This window comes from Monodelphis domestica, chromosome 7 (genome assembly GCF_027887165.1).
Source record: "Monodelphis domestica isolate mMonDom1 chromosome 7, mMonDom1.pri, whole genome shotgun sequence".
Classification (NCBI taxonomy): Eukaryota; Metazoa; Chordata; class Mammalia; order Didelphimorphia; family Didelphidae; genus Monodelphis; species Monodelphis domestica.
Window position 1 is genome coordinate 2,353,872 of NC_077233.1, and position 20,000 is coordinate 2,373,871.

The 20,000-nt window shown below is 57.9% G+C and overlaps 1 protein-coding gene across 3 annotated transcripts in view; it reads left to right on the plus strand.

The window, feature by feature from the left end:
- The window catches only part of CRHR2 (corticotropin releasing hormone receptor 2), a 73,521-nt gene that overhangs the window by 10,847 nt on the left and 42,674 nt on the right, over positions 1-20,000 (plus strand). For 2 of the 3 annotated variants that reach the window (XM_056804080.1, XM_056804079.1), the window contains 2 exons: positions 3,770-3,863; positions 15,636-15,755. In XM_056804080.1, coding sequence (XP_056660058.1) covers positions 3,770-3,863; positions 15,636-15,755 — 214 coding nt within the window. The remainder of the gene's footprint in view (positions 1-3,769; positions 3,864-15,635; positions 15,756-20,000) is intronic. The other variant, XM_056804081.1, reaches the window with a different exon arrangement.

Here is a 20,000-nt window from a genome sequence, read left to right on the forward strand (position 1 = left end):
GGCCCACAGAGGGAAGTGACTTGTCCAAGGTCACACAGATAGATCTTCCCTCCAGGTGGACAGCCGGGCTTTCGGTGACCTGTCCTTCTCCTCCAGTGGCCTGGACAGCAGAGCCGAGCCCAGAACTGGGCACGGGGGGTGGGGGAGGTGGGATGGAGGACCCTCTGGGGATGCAGCTCAAGGAAGGAAAACTGAAGGAGCCCAAAATGGACTCCAAATAGGCCGGTCTGGCTTCCTCTCAGGCGGACCTTGGCTGACCTTGGCCGGGCAGGGAGAGGCTTTGTTCTGCCCTCGTCCCTCCCTCCCTCCCTCCCTCCGGACCAGTGCAATAGCCCTGAGGCTTAGAGCAGGCCTAAATTTAGACGTGGGACAGAGCCAGAGCCAGGCCGTCCCCAGTGACCCTGTGGGCAGCAGGGCCCCGGAGGGGGAGCCCAGGTCTGGCCTCTCTCTTCCCAGGGAGCTCCCAGGGCTGGCTCTGACCCGGGGAGGCAGGTGGTAGGGTCCAGGCCTCTGTGTGTCCCCTTGTCTGTCTGCTTCTCTGGGTGTCCCTGCCAGAGGGGGCCCGAGGAGAACTCCGAGGGGTGTGAGTGTGCATGTGTGTGTGTGTGTGTGAGTGTGCATGTGCGTGTGTGCATGTGTGTGAGTGTGTGCACGAGACCCAGCGTGTGTGTGTGCACGAATCCCAGCGTGTGTGTGCACGAGTCCCAGTGCGTGTGGACATGTGTGTGTGCGTGTGTGTGTGTGAGTGTGCATGTGTGTGTGTGCATGTGTGTGAGCGTGTGCACAAGACCCAGCGTGTGTGTGTGCACGAATCCCAGCGTGTGTGTGCACGAGTCCCAGTGCGTGTGGACATGTGTGTGTGCGTGTGTGTGTGAGTGTGCATGTGCGTGTGTGCATGTGTGTGAGTGTGTGCACGAGACCCAGCGTGTGTGTGTGCACGAATCCCAGCGTGTGTGTGCACGAGTCCCAGTGCGTGTGGACATGTGTGTGTGCGTGTGTGTGTGTTAGTGTGCATGTGCGTGTGTGCATGTGTGTGAGTGTGTGCACAAGACCCAGCGTGTGTGTGTGCACGAATCCCAGCATGTGTGTACACGAGTCCCAGTGCGTGTGGACATGTGTGTGTGCGTGTGTGTGAGTGTGCATGTGCGTGTGTGCATGTGTGTGAGTGTGTGCACGAGACCCAGCGTGTGTGTGTGCATGTGTGTGTGCACGAGTCCCAGCGTGTGTGTGCACGAGTCCCAGTGCGTGTATGCGTGTGTGTGTGCACGAGTCCCAGTGCGTGTGGACATGTGTGTGTGCACGAGTCCCAGAGTGTGTGCATGTGTGTGCACGAGTCCCTGTGTGTGTGTGTGCGTGTGTGTGCACGAGCCCCAGTGCGTGTGTGTGCACGAGTCCCAGTGCGTGTGGACATGTGTGTGTGCAAGAGTCCCAGCGTGTGTGTGTGCGTGTGTGTGCACGAGTCCCAGTGTGTGTGGACATGTGTGTGTGCACGAGTCCCAGTGTGTGTGTGCGTGTGTGTGTGCACGAGTCCCACTGCGTGTGGACATGTGTGTGTGCACGAGTCCCAGTGTGTGTGCGTGTGTGTGTGTGTGCACGAGTCCCACTGCGTGTGGACATGTGTGTGTACGAGTCCCAGTGTGTGTGTGTGTGTGTGTGCGTGTGTGTGCACGAGTCCCAGTGTGTGTGTGTGGACATGTGTGTGTGCACGAGTCCCAGTGTGTGTGTGCACGAGTCCCAGCATGTGTGGACATGTGTGTGTGCACAAGTCCCAGTGTGTGTGTGCGTGTGTGTGTGCACGAGTCCCAGCGCGTGTGGACATGTGTGTGTGCACGAGTCCCAGTGTGTGTGTGCACGAGTCCCAGCGTGTGTGGACATGTGTGTGTACGAGTCCCAGTGTGTGTGTGCGTGTGTGTGTGCACGAGTCCCACTGCGTGTGGACATGTGTGTGTGCACAAGTCCCAGTGTGTGTGTGCGTGTGTGTGTGCACGAGTCCCACTGCGTGTGGACATGTGTGTGTGCACGAGTCCCAGTGTGTGTGTGTGTGTGTGTGTGTGTGTGCACGAGTCCCAGCGTGTGTGGACATGTGTGTGTGCACGAGTCCCAGTGTGTGTGTGTGCGTGTGTGTGCACGAGCCCCAGTGCGTGTGTGTGCACGAGTCCCAGTGTGTGTGTGCATGTGTGTGTGCACGAGTCCCAGCGTGTGTGTGTGTGTGCGTGTGTGTGCACGAGTCCCAGTGTGTGTGTGTGTGTGTGCACGAGTCCCAGTGTGTGTGTGCACGAGTCCCAGCGTGTGTGGACATGTGTGTGTGCACGAGTCACAGTGTGTGTGCACGAGTCCCAGTGTGTGTGTGTGCGTGTGTGTGCACGAGCCCCAGTGCGTGTGTGTGCACGAGTCCCAGTGTGTGTGTGCATGTGTGTGTGCACGAGTCCCAGCGTGTGTGTGTGTGTGCGTGTGTGTGTGCACGAGTCCCAGTGTGTGTGTGTGTGTGTGTGTGTGCATGAGTCCCAGCGCGTGTGGACATGTGTGTGTGCACGAGTCCCAGTGTGTGTGTGCGTGTGTGTGCACGAGTCCCAGTGTGTGTGTGCGTGTGTGTGCACGAGTCCCAGTGTGTGTGTGTGTGTGTGTGTGCATGAGTCCCAGCGCGTGTGGACATGTGTGTGTGCACGAGTCCCAGTGCGTGTGTGCGTGTGTGTGTACGAGTCCCAGTGTGTGTGTGTGTGTGTGTGTGCACGAGTCCCAGTGCGTGCGTGCGTGTGTGTGCACGAGTCCCAGTGTGTGTGCGTGTGTGTGTGCACGAGTCCCAGTGTGTGTGTGTGTGTGTGCATGAGTCCCAGCGCGTGTGGACATGCGTGTGTGCACGAGTCCCAGTGCGTGTGTGCGTGTGTGTGCACGAGTCCCAGTGTGTGTGTGTGTGTGTGCACGAGTCCCAGTGTCTGTGTGTGTGTGTGTGTGTGCATGAGTCCCAGCGCGTGTGGACATGTGTGTGTGCACGAGTCCCAGTGCGTGTGTGCGTGTGTGTGCACGAGTCCCAGTGTGTGTGCGTGTGTGTGCACGAGTCCCAGTGTGTGTGTGTGTGTGTGTGCATGAGTCCCAGCGCGTGTGGACATGTGTGTGTGCACGAGTCCCAGTGCGTGTGTGCGTGTGTGTGCACGAGTCCCAGTGTGTGTGTGTGCGCACGAGTCCCAGTGCGTGTGTGCGTGTGTGTGCACGAGTCCCAGTGTGTGTGTGTGTGTGCATGAGTCCCAGCGCGTGTGGACATGCGTGTGTGCACGAGTCCCAGTGCGTGTGTGCGTGTGTGTGCACGAGTCCCAGCGCATGTGGACATGTGTGTGTGCACGAGTCCCAGTGTGTGTGTGCGTGTGTGTGCACGAGTCCCAGTGCGTGTGTGCGTGTGTGTGTGCACGAGTCCCAGTGCGTGTGTGCGTGTGTGTGTGCACTCGTCTCTTCTCTCCATCCAGGAGGGCTGCTTCTGGGACGTTTCCGGCATGGCCGCACGACTGGCCTCCACACAGGCCCGCAGGCGGCAGGCGGGGGGTCCTGGGGTCGAGGCCGCTGCAGGCCGGAGCTTTGGAGCCCCCGTCGGCGTCCCGCCGCCCGCCCAGCACAGGAACTGGCCAGGAGCCTGGCCCGGGGCTGGGGGTCAGCTTCTCTGCTCGGCCCATCGCCCGGCCGCTCTGGTGAGCCTCGGCTGCCGCTGCCTCTCCGGGCTCCCCCCGGGCCAGGGAAGGGCAGGCTCCGGGCCTCCTGACAGCCTCCCCTCTTGGTCTAGGTCAGCCCGATGGGTGCCGCCGCCACAGCCGTGCCGCTCCGGGAGCTGCTGGGCCGGTACTGCCGCCTGCTGTCCGCCGGCTCCAACCTCACAGGTAAGGCTGGCGGCAGGGGGTGGGAGCCTGGCGGGGAGCCCCCCGCGTGACTGCAGCTCTGTGTGGCTGGATGCAGGGTGAGGCAAGAGGAGGGAGAGCTTCGCCGGCGCGGCCGGAGCAGAGGGTCAGGCCGGCCTCGTCCCTGGCTCTCCGGGCTCCGGCCTCTCCGGCCCGCCGCCGGCTGGCAGAGCTTTGGTCACTCGTTGGGCGCTCGGACGCCTCGGGGCCACCACGTGGTGCCGCTGCTCTTGGGTCCTCCAGCGATGACCAGCCTCAGCCTTCCTGGCAGCCGGGCTGCCCGCTTCTGCCCCTTCCCAACTGACCACGCGCCTGGGGCCGGGCCCGGAGCCTCATTGTCCTCCTCTGTGGATTAGGACCCGCGTGGGGCCTCCTTCAGAGCCGGACTCTGGAGGAATTTCCTCTGTGGCTGCCGCCACCGCCCTTGTGGCCTTGATCGTTGTTCTCCCTTCCCGGTGCCTAGGCAGGGTGCGCTTGTTTCTGGGTGTCCGCTGCTCCCCCAGGTCTCAGCTGGCTTCTGATGGTCAAAGGTGGCCGGAGTGCTGGCCGGCTGCTTCCTGTGGGGGCTTGGTGGCAGCTCGGGGAGCCCCCCGCCCCCGGGGCATCGTCCTTTGGGTGTGGACCGAGGGGCCCCGGCCTGGAGCCTTAGATCGTCCCCTGCTCGGCCTCTGACCCGGGAGCACGAGTGAGCACGCATTAAACGCCAGCTGTCTGCCGGGCCCCTTGCCAAGGGGAGGCCACAAGCCCAGCAGCCTTTGCACAAGTTCTGACAGGCTCCGGGAAGCTCCCTGGGCTCATTCGGTCCTCCGGTCCAGTCTAGAGCCCCCTGGTGGCCGTCCTCAGAGAAGCCCCTCTGAGCCCTTGGCAGAGCTGTGCCCGCATTGAGGCCTGATCCAGGGCTGTGTGGGAGGAGGGGAAGCCCCAGAGCCCTCCCGGGAGCCCCCCCCCCGTTTCAGGTCTAAATGGACACTGTGGGAGCTTCCCTTCCCGGGTCCGAAGGCGCCTGCTATGACATGGATGCGGCCTCAGAGCACTCTGGGCGGTCCGGGGGAGGAAAGATGGAGGGCGGCTCTGGCAGGGGCTCCTCTGCCCAAGGGGTGGGACCTGGGCAGTGCAGGGTGGCACAAGTAGAATGGGGGACCCAGAAAGTGGGAAGGAGGGCCCAAGGGGAGTGGAAAGGCAGGGAGGAGGTGGGGCAGGGGGCCACGACACCCCGAGATCGCTGGTGCCCCTGGCATGGAGAGCATCCTGGCCCCCCATCTCCCCTCCGCCAGGGGCTCTGCAGAAGGTAGAAGGAGGCGCCCTGTGTGCCTTCTGTCTTCAGAGGGTGTCCGCTGAGTCGGGGACTAACCGAGCGCGGCCATGTGGTCAGTGGCCAGAGCACAGGGCCGAGACAGCCCGGGCCGTGGGCTCCTGAGCCCCACCCCTCTGGGGCCTGTTTCCTTACCTGGAAAATGGGGGAGGATTGGAATCCATGGCCTTGACTGAGCTCTGACTCTCACCATGCAGCAAGGACAGGACATAATGGCTCAAGAGCCCCCCACGATGGCAGGGGAGGCTGGGGGCAAGCTTGCCCCGTGGCCTACCCTCTGCAGCCTGAGCAGGCCCAGGTTCCCCCACAGACCCCTCCCCCCTCCCCATCTTGGCTAGCCTTCTCTGAACACTCTCGCTGCCCTTCAGATGATGGGGGCTGACCAAGGCCGGGGACCCAGGGACGCCCACCTCCCCCCGCAGGGAGCCTTGTTTGACACGTCCGTCCTCTGCACGTTTGATGGGGGGGACAGGAGGGTCTTGGCCAAAGAATGAGTGACTCGGCAGTCTCCGAGGCGAGGAAGCAAGCCTTCCTCTGAGAGCATGTAGTCGGGGACTGGCTAGGACAGAAGAAGGAAGGAGGGGAGGGAGGGAAGGCAAGCCAAAGGCCAGGGGGCTGGACGCTGCTCAGGGTTGCTTTTGACCTGGACTGCTTACCAAGCAAGGGCTCGTTGGTTTGGGCAGTTGGTGCCCTGCGTCTCCAGGGAACGGATGTCACTTTACCCATGAGCCCACCTTGGTCTGTGTGCCTTTACCCATGATTCCCTCTGTTGCCCATGGTGGGGGGAGGAGCAAACCACACTGTAAATGGGATGCTCTTTTCTGTGTAGATTCTGGGTGAGGACGGCCGTGTGTGCGGAAATTGAGCATTGTTTGACCCTAGTCCTGTGTGCTTGGGAACCTGAACCCCCTTCCTCAAGGGCCGGGAGTAAGATGTGAGGAGCTTTCTGGCGTCCAAGCAACCTGTCTGTCTGCTCTGCAGGGTGGCCCCAGAGGAGTCTCCTCGTTCCTTTGGATGTCTACAGCTGCTTGGCAGTGTTTAGTGGACATGGTTGACTCACATGGGGCTCGTGGCCCATAACACCCACCTTGCTTTGGCACAGCAATCCCTGCTTGCGAGGATGAGTTTTTGAGCCCCGCTAAAGGACTTTGCATTGGTTCTCTCATATTGAACTGCATTCGTCAAGAGAAGCTTCTTGAAAGAGAGCCCTTCAGCTGGGCCTTGAAGGAAATCAGGATTGGGAGAGGCAAAGACAGGACATTGTAGGCCCTGGTGGCCAGTGTGGGCAAAGACATGGAGCGTGGGGAAGGAATTCCTTGATAGAGAACGTTAAGAAGGGCAGCTTGGCAGGAGCACAGAAGGGGTGAGAAAAAGAGACTAGAGACATTGAAGACTTTAAATGACAAACAGAGGAATTTGTATGTTAGCCTAGAAGCAATAGGGAGCTTCTGAAGACCTTTGAGCAAGAGAGCGATGTGGTCAAACCCATGCTTTAGGAGTACCAGTTTGGCATCTGTGTAGAGAATGGGGTGGAGAGGGGAGAGACGGGAAGCCTTATTGTCTCAACGAGTCTTATTTCCTTTAATGCTGATCAACCCTTTCTCCGATTTGTTCTTTAAATGTTGTTTTTGTTCAGTTAATGATTGTCTTTTCTGAGTCTAGCTTTGGCTAAGGAGAATCAGGCCACAGAGTGATGGCTCCCTTTCATGGCTTTATTTTAAAACAGAAATTAAAATGCAGAAACCCCCAACAACCTGCAAACAAGGTAATAGAGCAATAAAGCCCTTTCCCTTTTTGTGTCCCTTTGTAAATGTTTTGCAATACATTTTTATTTCTTAAATATGAGCTACAAAAGAAGACCCAAATGTCTTGGTGCCTAAGAGAAGTCATAGAATTTAGAGCTGGTGCTCTGGAGATCATCAAGTCCAAATTATTCATTTTATAAGGGATGAAATTGACTGATTGCACACTGGGATGCCTTTCTTCTGCCAGCAAGAGCAGAAAATGCTTGAAGGGCTCCCAGGAGAGTCAGGGGAAGTGACTCCAGAGGTGAGTATGGGGACAGATTGCATCCCCAGGGAAGCTAGGTAGCACAATGGAGAGAGCACCAAGTCTGGAGTCAGGAGGACCTGGATTCAAATCTGGTCTCGGACACTTCCTAGCTGTGCAACCCCCAGCAAGTTGCTTAAGCCCAATTGCCTAGTCCTTTCCACTCTTCTGTCTTAGAATTGATACTAGGACAGAAGGTAAGCATTTAAAAAATAGATTATACCACCAGACACTCTAGCCAGTGGGGAACATGCTTTAAAGGACTTGATCTGACTGTTGATGGTCTAGGAGTTGTAAGAGTTAAAAGAGTTAAAATGGTTGAAGATATAAATTGTGATAGATATAAGACTGGGTGAGTAAATTTGACCACAGAAAACGTTTTCACCACAGTGTCTTGTTTTAAATCAAATGTAAGGTGGTTGCCAGGGAATATATTCCCAATCATGAATATGCCCAAGTCAACTGGGTTTTATAGAGATTTTAATTAATAATACAATGAGTAATCAAAGAAAGAGAGAGAGAGTAAGAAAGGAATAAGTATGAAGGGCCTCAAGCCAATATGGCCTAGACCTGAGTCTTAAGAGAGAGAGATCAGTCAGTCAGTCTTTTATCACTCACCCCAAGGTCTGTCTAAGCAAGGATTCTAGTGACACCAGGCCAGCTCCATCTCAGCTGACTTCACCAGAGAGAGTTCCAGCCAGAGTCCTCCTCAAAGAGCCCTCCAAAAGCATCTCCAAAAGTATCTCCAAAAGCCTCTCCTTCTTCAAAAGTCCTGCAGGCTGTCTTTTTCTTATATAGGGGTTTTTCTCTTATGTCACCTCCCCTAAGTCCTTCCATCTACCAATCACCGTAGACGTTTTCTAAAGGACAGCCCATTCTGAATTCCCAGCTAAGTCAACTAATCCCCTCAGTAAATCTGAACCAGAGAAAACACAGCTGGGTCGACTAATCCCCTCAGTAAGTCTAAACCAGAGAAAACACAGTTGAGTCGACTAATCTCCTCAAGAGAAAACCTCTGAGTAAGTTTTCACCTCTTTGCTCCTGGCAAGTTTACAAGTTGCCTGACCTTTATAGGTACCTAGCATCCCATTGTATCAATTCTAAAAACAGGCCTGGCTCAAAGAACTCCCTGCCTCATCATAAGCATGGGTCCAAGTACTTTCATTGTTTAGCAAGGAGTTTTTTCCCTTAAAGCAGTCTTAAGTACGGGTGGAGTAGAGGTCCTCCCATTTCTGATCCTGGTGAGTTCTCACAGTCAAAATGGGGAATGTTCCTAGTAAGGAATTGTTCCAATTGAGAATTCCCTGATGGGGAAATTTTTAACATTCACAAGTCTGAGAAATTTCAAGATTTACAGTGTCCCCCTTTCAGAAGCTTTTCTTTTGCTTTTCATAGCTTCTCTCTCTCCTTTTCTCTGTCTCTGTCCCTCTCTCTGACTCTCTCTGTCTCTCTCCTCCATGTCTCTGTCTGTCTGTCTGTGTCTCTCCTGTTGACTAGATGCCCAGCTTTTTATACCAAAGGAGCCTTGTCTGTCTATGATCTCATTTGATCCTCACATCAGCCCTGGTAGACAACAACGAGGAGGAGGACGAGGACAATGACAATGATGATGATAGTGATAATGGTGATAATGGTGGCCTGGATTCCCAGAGGGATGACTACTATTCTCCTCAATGTTCTAGAGAGTAAGCCTGAGGGGCTAGGGCTCACAGGACTGTCATTCATGAGTCACTGCCAGAGTGTTTCCCATTGGTTACCAGCCAGTAGCCTCAATTGGTTTTTAAGGTGTTATAAGGACACTTGGTACTAACCACCTCGCCTTCACATACAAACTCCCTGTGGAGCACAGGTTCAGCCTTAAAGTCCAAAGGTGGTAAGGCACCAATGTAGGGACTATGTGGCCACGGGGTAACTCAAAAGTCTTGGTCCTGTGAGTACTTCTCTCCCTTAGAGGTGTCTTCGTGTTTCCCTCAGATATAGCTCTCTTCTGGGCACTGAGGATGTGTCCAGACAACCATCTTCTCCACCTGGGAATGGGGTGGGTGTGGCAGTGGCACATTCCATGAAACTGCTTCCCAGTCACTTAGGGGGCTCTCCTCTCATATCGGGGTCTGTCTGTCTCCTTTTATCCTTCATGTGTCTCCCTCTTCTCTGTGGTGGATACACTGTCTCCTTTGAGTCCCTTCAGTCCTTGGTCAATGAACGAGCATGAGAAGAGAGAGAAGAAACCCTTCAGGAAAGAGGTTCCCTCTTAGTGGTTTGGCTACAACTAGAATCCTCAACTCTCAAACTCTGGCACCTCCGGGATCAAATAGAAATTCCTTCATTGGCATCTCGATCCCTTCACAATTTGGCTCCAACATGGCTTTCTAGGCTTAGGAATTACTTTCCCTCTCATAAATTCTATGGTCTAGATAAACTAGCCTTCTTGCTGCCCCGTCTCCCCCCACCTCTGGCCCTTAGAACCCCTTCCACCGGCTAAGAATCTGCTCCAAAGCTCCTCCCTCCAGTGTGCTGCTCCTCCCAGTTGTCTGTGTCCCCCAGACTTTGGGTTACATTTCGTCTTTGGCCCGAATGTGCTTACCTGGGAGCATTCTCTCCCCTAGTAGAAGGTGGGCTTCGGTGTTTGTGATCCCAGCACCCAGCACGCGGCCTGGCCTGGCCTGGTGGAGAGCAAAGGTTTAACAAGTGCTTGCTAATGGAGCGTGGAGGAATAACTGGTGCAGAACATGAAAAGGGGGATCCTCCCCCGTTCTCACTAGGCGGAAACATGGCCCAGACAGAGCAGAACGTCCTTCGGAATTACTGGAAATCCCACACTCGGGTCTTTTGAAATCGAGGGATGTGGAGCTCAGCATGGCAAGGCCCGAGGGGGAGGGGGCGGAATGAGGTGACCTTGAGCCCCAGGGAATGTCGGGAATGTGTGCATGGAACCGCACCTGCGGCAAGCGCAAGCGGACATCTCAGAACACATCAATAACGAGGCTTCCAGCACGAAGCCTGGAAGAGGAGCTGTCAGCACCACGGCCAGGGGTAGGTAGGAAGAAGCTGAGCCCCACAGCTGAGTCAGCACCACGGCCAGGGGCAGGAGAGCTGCTGACTCAGCTCTGTGCTTCCACACCGAAAGCGCAGCGCCCTGCCAGCGTGGACAAGGGCTAAGTCGGGGAGAGGCTGAGGCGAGATTCTGAAGGAAGGAGGACGGCTCGCCATGTCGGTAAATCCAACTGGGCAGCGGACTGGCTTTAGAGGCTCGAAAGGGTCTGTGTTATTCCAAGGAAGACCAAGATCCAGGCGAACCCTGGAGTCAGGAAAGCCCTTGCTGCGGGGGCTTCTGAGACTCTCACCTGGCATAAGGGGAAGCGTGTGAGAGCATCCTGCCTCGAGTCTGGTGGCTGGTGGGTGTTGCTGAGAATAATAGCTAACATTTAGAGAATGCTTGAAGATTTGCAAATCAGCTTGCATATATTAGCTCATCTGAGTCTCACAACAAGCCTGTGCGAGGTAGGTGCCCAGGATCACCCAGCTAGAAAATATCTGGGGCAGAATTCGAATTCAGGTCTTCCTGCCCCGAGTGCAGTGTTTTGTCCACTCTCCCATGCTGCCTGTGAGTGCTTGGCCGTCAGCAGCTTCCAGGCAAGCCCTCCCCCATGGCTTGTGGGAGCAGACAAGGACTGGTTGTGATCGTTTTTCTAACAAAAACTCCAATTTTTGCCATCCAGCCACCTCAGAGAGCATTCCTGCTGGGGAGACAAAAAAGGAATGGACAGGGATGAAAGGTTCTGGGGGTGGGGGGAGCCCCCACTGAGTACATCATGCAGGCAAGGCAGGAAAGGGCAGTGTTGGCTGAGTCGGAGAAGTGAGCAGCACCAGGACCCCCGAGCATCTGAGGCTGCGTCTATACCGCACAGGGTGATGTGTAGACATCTTGATGGCTGTGATCTCTGGGGCCTTTGGGTGGTGTGAAGTGCTCCCAGAACAAGAGCTGGGGAGGCACCTCTGCTTGCCTGGTTTTCCAAGGGAGAGTTTCCCCGCTGTGCACTGTTCCCAGGGTGCTTGCTAAGGGCTGGCACCCATTACGCCAGAAGCCAGAGTGAAAGTATGCCTGGCTGTCCCTTCCCTGCTGGACCCTTGTTTCAGGGTCAGCTTTGGGCACTTACTCTGAGTCTCTCCCTACAAGAACTTGCTTTGAGAGCAGTGATGCTCGTGCTGGTGACATCTGTGGCATCGGGAGCTCTCCACCGCCTCTCACAGGACATTTCCAGAGAGCCGAGAGGGGCGTGGGCAGGAGGAAGCCGGGTGGGATACGTGCAGCGACTCGAGGCCATGCCCAGAGAAAAGAAAAGGCTCAGAGCATCATGGCAAGTGCCTGCACGTGCCATTTGGAAGGGACACCACCCCGAGGAGCTAAGGCCAACAGGCTAGGCGCCAGGGGCAGGCATATCCCGGGTCCTTTTGCCAAAGAGTTTCCTGCCCATTGCAGCTCTCCAATACGGGACTGGACTTCTCCAAGGTTCATGAGCTCCCTGTCTTGGAGTGGAAGCTTGCAGCCACCTGTACAGGGGAGAGGATGTTGTGTGTGGAGTCTGTCTGGGATGGATGGGATTCTATGGCTACTGGGACCCTTTAGAGCTCAAAAACTATGACCCTTCACCTCCCTGGGCCTCAGTTTCTTCATTTGTAAAAACAGGGGGCTTGGTGAGAGGCTCCCTATGGCCTCTTCAGCCCTACATCTATGGTTCCTAACCCCCTTAGGCCTCAGTTTCTCCTTGAGAGAAGGGGGCTGGCCTAGGTCAGGGGCTCTTAACCCAGGTTCTCTGGATGATTTTTCAGGGGTCCATGTGGGGGAAAATGACCCCAAAGTTTCCTTCAGTTACAAATCTGGGCAGCATTCTTCCGAGAAGAGGTCCATAGGCTTGAGCAGTCTGTCAGAGGGTCTACAGCACAAGAACTCCTGGCTTAGCCGCGCCGCTGACTCTCCTTGTGCCTCAGCTCCCCCGTCTGGGGGTTGTGCTATGGGGTGCCTCAGAGCACCAAGCCTGTCTCTTGGACCCCTGTGAGAGCCCTATTGGGTGGCTGCATCAGGCTCGGGGGTTTTGTGCATGTGGCACCAGGCCACATTGGCTGCCCCGGGGAAAGCATCAGGGTGGATGGCAGATCGGAAACAGAAAAGTCAAAAGGATGTGGCGATGGGGAGGAGGGCAGAGCCTCTCCCAGCCTCCAGTGGTCCTTGGCACAGCAGTCTGTCTCCCCTCCGCCTGCCCTCTGAGTCTGGAGGCACCAGAGCTGGGCCTGAGCACGCAGGGAGGTGATGGAGGCAGCCTGATCCCATTTCACAGCAAGGTTGTCTCTCTGAAGCCACCCACCCATCAGGCTCGAACCCAGTGCCTCTCCTGGCTCTTCCCATGACTGGAGGAAAGAGAAAGGGAGAAGAGGCAGCTGTTTCTGGGTCTGGAGAGCTGGTGGCCTGAGAAGGAGATGGAGTCCCCTGTGAAACTCGGGATGAAGGAGCGCTCTAGCAGCTGGAGAGGAGCAGCCAGGAAAGAGGCCGCTGGTGCGGCAGTGAGCTCCCCGGCCCTGAAAGTATTCAATGATTGTCACCGAGTTTTCATGGCCTGCGCAGGACCTCAGTGCTCTCGAAGCTCCTCATTTCAGTCTCAGGGTTCTTTCCACTGGCTGGTGTGGGTTCCCCTTTATCACGCGGGAAAAGCCTACATTCAAAGGTGGCCACCCATCCCCCTGCTGAAAGGGAGCCAGGCCGTCCCTCCCTGGGCCTGAAGTCCAGCCTGCCGAGCCCCCCACCTCAACCCAACTTCCACTCACCCGGTCTTTGGGCCACAGGAGGGAAAGACTCCGGCAGAATGATAGACATTGTTATTGGGCCCATTTTACAGAGGAAGAGATTGGGGCTGAGAGGCCGGTCCTCTCTGGTCACCTGATCACTGATGGCCAGCCTCCCCGGCCAGCGCTCCTCCTAGGGTTGGCCGCTGCCGGCCAAGCTTGCTCCAAGCACAAGCCAAGAGCACAGGTTCAGCCTGGTGTCAGGGAGGTGCCGCCTTGGCTGTCCGCGGACAAGCCCGGCTGCTGGCCTGGGAGCTGGAAGGGACCCTGGGAGCCAGGTAGCTGCGGCCGGATGCCCTACCCAGGATCCTCCTGGACTCCGCGGTTCACCTCTGCTGGAGCGCTTCCAGCGATGGGGGAGACGCTGCCCGAAGTTTTCCCTCCCTGAATCCGGATCTGCCTCTGCAACTTCGGCCGCCGGTCCTGGCGCTGCCCTCTGGGCGACCGCCGGCAGCACAGGCTCATCCATCGTCCACCTCCTCGGGGAAGAGCGCCCATCGGCTTCCTCCACGGCTTCTCCTCGGAGCCTCAGAGGGCAGGGCCTGGAGCTCGGGCTCCCGGGATCGGATCGGAGCCAAAGGCCATTCCCAGCTCTGAAGAGGCCGCAGAGGGTGGCTCTGGGCCCCCGAGCTCCCCTCCAGCCTTAGCACTGGAGCTGGTCTTAACCGACCCCGGAAAAGCCTGGGGGGCCTGGCTGGCTGGACTCGCTCCCTCCCCAACGGCCCCACCTTCCCTCTCCCACATCTCGGCCTGGAAGATGGGGCAGACGTGCGGGAGGGCGCCCCGATCTCCAGATGTGGTCTGGGGGGAGGGGGGCGGTCAGGAGACCCTCGGGGATGACGCTGGCCCTCACCTGGCGCTCACTCCGTGCCCCTGCCGGGGCGATCGCCCTTTCTCCTTGGCGCCCTTCCTCATCCCCCGCATCCCTGTCGGACACACACACACGCACACACTGAGCACAGAGGCCCCACAATCGGGAACCGCAAGGAGTGAGGGGGGAGCCAGACACTAGACTTCTCGAGGAGCCCCAGCCCTGCTCCCCTCCCCCGCCTCCCGGGCTCCCCCTTCTCTTCTCCAGGCCCCGCCCTCCCTCCCCCCGCCCCCAGCCCAGCCCAGCCCAGCCCAGCCCAGCCCAGCCCTGCCTGCCATTGGCAACCCCAGCGCCGCCGATTCCAGCAGTGGACTCCCAGCCTCCAAGCCCAGCCAGCCGCCAGAGTCCGGACTCCCGCCCAGCCAGTCGCTCGGGGCGCACAGACTTCCCTGCGCGCTGCGCCCTCCGAGCTGAGGGAGCAGGCAGGAGGAGCGGGGGAAGGAGGAACGCCAGGGAGAGCAGGAGGCGAGCAGGGCAGCAAAGCCACCGCGGGGCGGGCGCACCCAGGCAGAGACGCGCACACCCACACTCACCAAGTCACCTGCGCTGCGCACACACTGCCCGGCACCGACACCCCCACACGCCCTCTCTCTGGGTCTCCCTCTCTCCTCTTTCTTCCTCCTTCTCTTCTGTCTTACTCACTCTCTCTTCTCCCTCTCTCCTCTCTTTCTTCTATTTCTCTCTCTCTCCCTTTCTCCCTTTCTCTCCTCTCCCCCTCCCTTGTTTCCTCCCCCTTTCTCTCCCCCCTTCTCTGTCTCCATTTCTCTGTCGGTTTCTCGCTGTCTGTCTGTCTGTCTCTCCCTCCCTTTCCCCCTTTCTCTCCTCTCCCTCTCCCTTGTTCCCTCCCCCTTTCTCTCCCCCTTCTTTGTCTCTATTTCTCTGTCGGTTTCTCTCTGTCTGTCTGTCTGTCTTTCTCTCTCTCTCTCCCTTTCCCCCCTTCTCTCCTCTCCCCCCTCCCTCGTTCCCTCCCCTTTTCTCTGTCTCTCTCTGTCTCTGTCTCTGTGTCTCTCTGTGTGTGTCTCTCTCCCTCGCTCTCTCTCCCCCTCTCTCCCCCTCTCTCTCTCTCTCTCTGTGTCTCTCTCTGTCTTTGTCTCTCTCTCTCCCTCTCTCTCTGTCTCTGTCTCTCTCTGTCTCTCTCTCCCTCTCTCTCTCTCTCTCTTCCTCCCTCTCTCTGTCTCTCTCCCCCTCCCTCCCTCTCTCTCTCTCTCTCTCTCTCTCTCTCTCTCTCTCTCTCTCTCTCTCTCTCTCTCTCTCTCTCTCTCTCTCTCTCTCTCTCTCTCTCTCTCTCTCTTTCTCTCTCTGTCTCTCTCTCTCTCCCTCTCTCTCCCCCCCCTCTCTCCCTCTCCCTCTCCATTTCTCTCTCTCTCCTGGTCTCTGGCTCTGGCTCCGGGTGTGACACACTCCTCCCACACCCAGATTCCAGCCCCCCCCCCCCCGGGGCCCCAGCGCCCACCATGGACTTTGAGCTTGTCCCTCAGTGGCCGGACGAGCTGGACACCAATTGCAGCGGGCTGCTGCTGCTGCTGCAGGGGCCGCTGCAGGACAGCTGGGGGGCACCGCTCTTGGAAGAGCTGCAGGGTAGGTGCTCGGGCTGGATGGGGCAGCCCTGGGGCACAGAACCTTGCCTTGTGGCCCGTGGATGGCACCTCCCTGCTCCTCAGCCAGCCCTCCTCTGTCCTGCCAGGTCCCTACTGCAATGCCACCACGGATCAGATCGGGACGTGCTGGCCCCGCAGCGCTGCGGGGGCCTACGTGGAGAGACCCTGCCCGGAGTTCTTCAATGGCATCAAGTACAACACCACGCGTGAGTGCCTCTCTCTCTCCCCCCCCCCTCACCCCCCAGCCCAGGGTTCGGCCCAGAGGGCCTCCAGCTTACTAGCTCCGTTACCCTGGGCCAGTCACTTCTGTCCTCTGCACAGCAGGTGGGAGCCTCCCCTCCCACTGGACTCGGGCACCCAGAATTGAGTGGGGGTTCCCAGAGAAGAGAAGAGAAGGATAGGCGTCCTGGAGCTGATGAGGAAGGCTGGAGGACAAGGAAAATCTAACCCGGGCTAGAGTGAAAGTTCCCTTAAAAATCGCCAGAGGCCCCCCTAAGCAGAAGATGGGGACCAGGAAGGAATGTTTATCAGGATGGCTGGCTGGCTGGCTGAGTGCTGAGCGCAGGGAAAGGTCTGCCCTACTGCTGAAGCATTTGCATTCCCTTGAGGCAAGCCTTGGCTTCTCCTGACTCCCTTAAAGCTCCTTCACCACTGCCCCCCCCCCCACTCTGTTCCCTATACCTGGCTCAGGGAAGAGACGTTTGTCCTGGGAAAGGGAGGGAATGAAAGGCCCCTCGACTGCCTGGAGCAGCCAGACTGAGGCTGGGGAACTGGGCCAGAGCACTCCCTCCTGCCCCCCACTCTGACCTCAGACATTTACTGCGGTTGCCCTGGCAGAGGGGCAGAGGGCCCCCGAGAGCTTCTAGATCAGACAGGGGTCCTGGATTCCAGAGCAGAGACCTGTCCGGGGAGGCAGCAGTGACTGAGGTGCCAGGGCTCTCCCTCGGAGTCAGGAGCTCCCAGACCCCCCTGTATTACTGGCAGAAAATGTCCCCAGAATCCAGTCAGCGCATTTCCAGAGGCCTTGCAGGGACCTCAGCGTGGACCTCACCTATTCTCCCAGCTTCCCCCTTTTCTGCCATCTTCCCACCTCGGCCCCTGTGGCTTGAGCCTGCGTCTCACCCCTTGGGACAGCAAGGCGGACAGAGGAAGGGGCCCGGCTGTGGTGCTGCCAGCCCTCATCCAACTCTTGTTCTCACTGCTCGTCCCTTTGGCCATTATTCAGATCTTGGAAGGACTGACATAAGAAGGGGGATTGGACTGGTGCTCGGCAGCTCCAAAGGGAGGATGGGACTAACGGGTCAGAGGTAATTGCAGGGCGGCAGATGTGGGCTCCCTGAAAGGTCAGCTGGACGAGAGCCCAAAGAGTCCCGAATTTCGAGCCCAGAAATGTGGGTTTGGATCCTTGTCTTGCTCTACAAGAGCTCTGGTGCCCGGGGGGCAGCCCTTTGCTCCCTGGGGGCCTCCATTTTCTCATTTTTTAATTCATTTTTATTGGCTGCTGAACAACCAAGCATTTCCACATATGTGGCACAAGAGGAAAAGGAAGCTGGCGTGACGTTGTGGGTGCCTCTGCGGCTTCATGCCATTTTCTTTTCAAAGAATTCTTCTTCTGTTTTCTCGTATTTCAAAAGAGGAGGCTAGCTCGACCTCCATGTCTCTAGGTTCTCTTCCAGCTGGCTCCTAGAGCTTCTTCCTGAGCAATGGGGATTTCCAAAGGGGCTGGTCTCGCCAGTAAGCCCTCTTGGCGAGCCTGTGGAGGGGAGGCCCACTGGGCTCCAGGATTTCCTTGGTCTCCTGTGTGATAAGATCCCTCACAACAGGATGATGCTATAAAGCAGCCCATGAGCCAGCATTGTTTATGGGCCTCCCCACTGCCGCCATTGTCTTTAGTGCTGGGATGCAAAGGTAGGAAGGAAACCATTTCTGCTGCCCTCAAGGAGCTGACACTCTGCCAGGAGTCCTTGGAGCGGGTCGGTGAGGATGCTTTCAGGGCACCAAGGCACCAAGTGCTGGGATTTGGGGTCTTGACATTGAAAGTTTCCAGTTTGGGGCGAGAGAATGTGATTTAGCACTTGACCTCAGAGATCCGTGGAGGAAGCAGGGGATCAGAAAGGAGACTTGCCCATGGTTGTCCAGCTAGTCAATGGGAGAGCTTGTCAAGATTTGAACACAAGTCTTCAACCACCTCATCCCTCAAAGGACATCATTAAATTGGATTCTCCCATCCCCACTGCCCGAACTTTTGGCCACGAGGGAGACGTGCAGGAGAAGGCAACCCTCCTTGAAAAGATTCCCCCAAGATGCCCACTGGGCTCCTGCCCTGGAAGGGAGAGAGGGTGCCCAGGCAAAGACCTCTCCACACTGGCAGCCTCTGGGCACCATCCCCATCCTCAGACGTACAAGTCCCTGTGGCAGCCCTTCTAGTCCCGGGTGACCCTGTAGGACGGGCTATAGGGAAGTTGTGCTTGAAGGGAGCTTCCATACTGGGAGTTCCCCAGACGGTGAAGAGCTCCAAACCCACTCCCTGCCCTGGGCGTCCTCTGTAGGTGTGGCACAACATCCAGACACTCCCAAGGAAGCCAGTCCTACTAGTGGGCAGCCCAGAGTCTACTCCAGCCTTGGCTCACCCAGCTGGGGGATGAGATGTGGAATTAGAACCCGGATCCGCTGCCTCACTTCCCCTAACAGAATTGTGACGAAGGGAGGGAGAGTCCAGCAGGCCCAGATGCCACAGGACAGGCGAGTGAGACGGCCGCCTCCCCGCCAGCTCCTCCTTGCACCGGCGCAGTCCCCGCCCAGACCTTCACCCAAAGTCTGGCGCCATGAGAGAGAGTCTTGCCAGTGGAGGTGGACCAAAGGGCTCGGGAGCCCCCTCGAACCCGGGGCTGTAGGCCAGAGGAGCTGCGCCAGGGTCTTGGGAGGGAAGCTCCAGGGAGGGCCCAGGAGGGGCAGGATGGCAGGAGGGTCTCGGGGCAGGAGAGGTGGAGCCAGGCTGGGCCCCGCCGCTGCTGGCCTCCTCCTTGTCCTGCGGCTCTGGAAGCTCAGGCGCTCCTGTAATAACTCTCAGGAAAGCGGAGGCCAGCCCAGCCCCTGAGGAGATGCTCCGGGATCGCCTCTCCTGGCCCAGACGGGGTCTTGGGGAAGAAGATGCAGGCGGGGAGCCCAGTGCCCCGGGCTGCGCACCAGACCGGCCTCGCCTCGTCCTCCCTCCACGGCCTCCACGGGAGGACCAGGGAAACGCTGCCGCCATAGCACAGAGGCTCCACGAAAGTCTGTTTGGGAAGGGTGGAGGCTGCGAGCGGAGGCCGGGGGTCCAGTGAGTGTAGAGCGGCTGCTCGAGAGGGGAGTCACTGCTCGCACATCCATCAAACTGGCGAGCCTGGAGGGAGCCTCCCAGCACATCAGAGGACACTGAGGATGCCGAAGTGCCCCAACTGATGGATGCTGTTTTCCAGTTGTTTCCATCGTGGCCAAGTCGGTGACCCCACTTGGGGTTTTCTTGCAGGGATTCTGGGAGGGTTTGCCGTTTCCTTCTCCTGTTCGTTTTCCACTTGAGGAAACTGCAAGCAGGGTTGCGTGACTTGCTCAGGGTCACACAGCTGCAAGTGAGTCTTCCTGACTGCAGACCCGGCACTCTGTGCATTGTGGACCCCCAAGTTGAATCTAATGAGTGTCTTATTAGGGGAAAGGCCGGATGTTTCCAGAAGTCGTTGTGAGGCCCCCCTTCCCTCTTCTCACTCTCTTCTTAGCCTTCCAAACTCATCGTTCCACCCAGCATGTTCTCTCCAAAGCCATCGGTGATCCCTTGGGTGCCCGGGGGCCTCTCCTCCATGCTCATTCCCTCGGACCCTGCGGAGCCCCTTCTCTCCAGATTCTCAGGATGGCCCTCCCCCTCCCTGACTGCTCCTTTGGGGGCTCCTCCGCTGGCTTCTCCCCCGGATCAGCCCCTAACCTTGGACACCCCTCAGGGCTGTCCTGCGCCCTCGGCGACTGCTGTCCACGCGTGTCATGGCCATCTCCTTGCTGATGATTCTCCAGTCTTCTTCCGCCGACCACCAATCTGCAGCTCAGTATGGCCAAAACGGAACTCGGCATCTTTGCCCCGAACTCTCTCCCCGGCCCTGGAGAGAGGAGGCCTGGCCTCCCAGCCCCTGGGCTCGTGCCTCCTCACCGCCTCTCCGCCCTCACACCCAGTGCCACGGCCTGTGGGTCCTCCTTTATCCATGCCCCCTTCTCTCCTCTGACGCTGCCCCCACCCGAGTTCAGGTCCTCGTCACCTCTCACTTGCACTGTTGTGATAGCTGCAGATGGGGCTGCCCACCTCTAGCCTCTCCCCACTCTAATCCATCCTCCAATCATCCCCCAGACGATTCCCCCATTTTTTCTGTCTCTGCTCTGGCTGTCTCTCTGTCTCTCTCTGTTTCTCTGTCTTACACACACACAGAAAG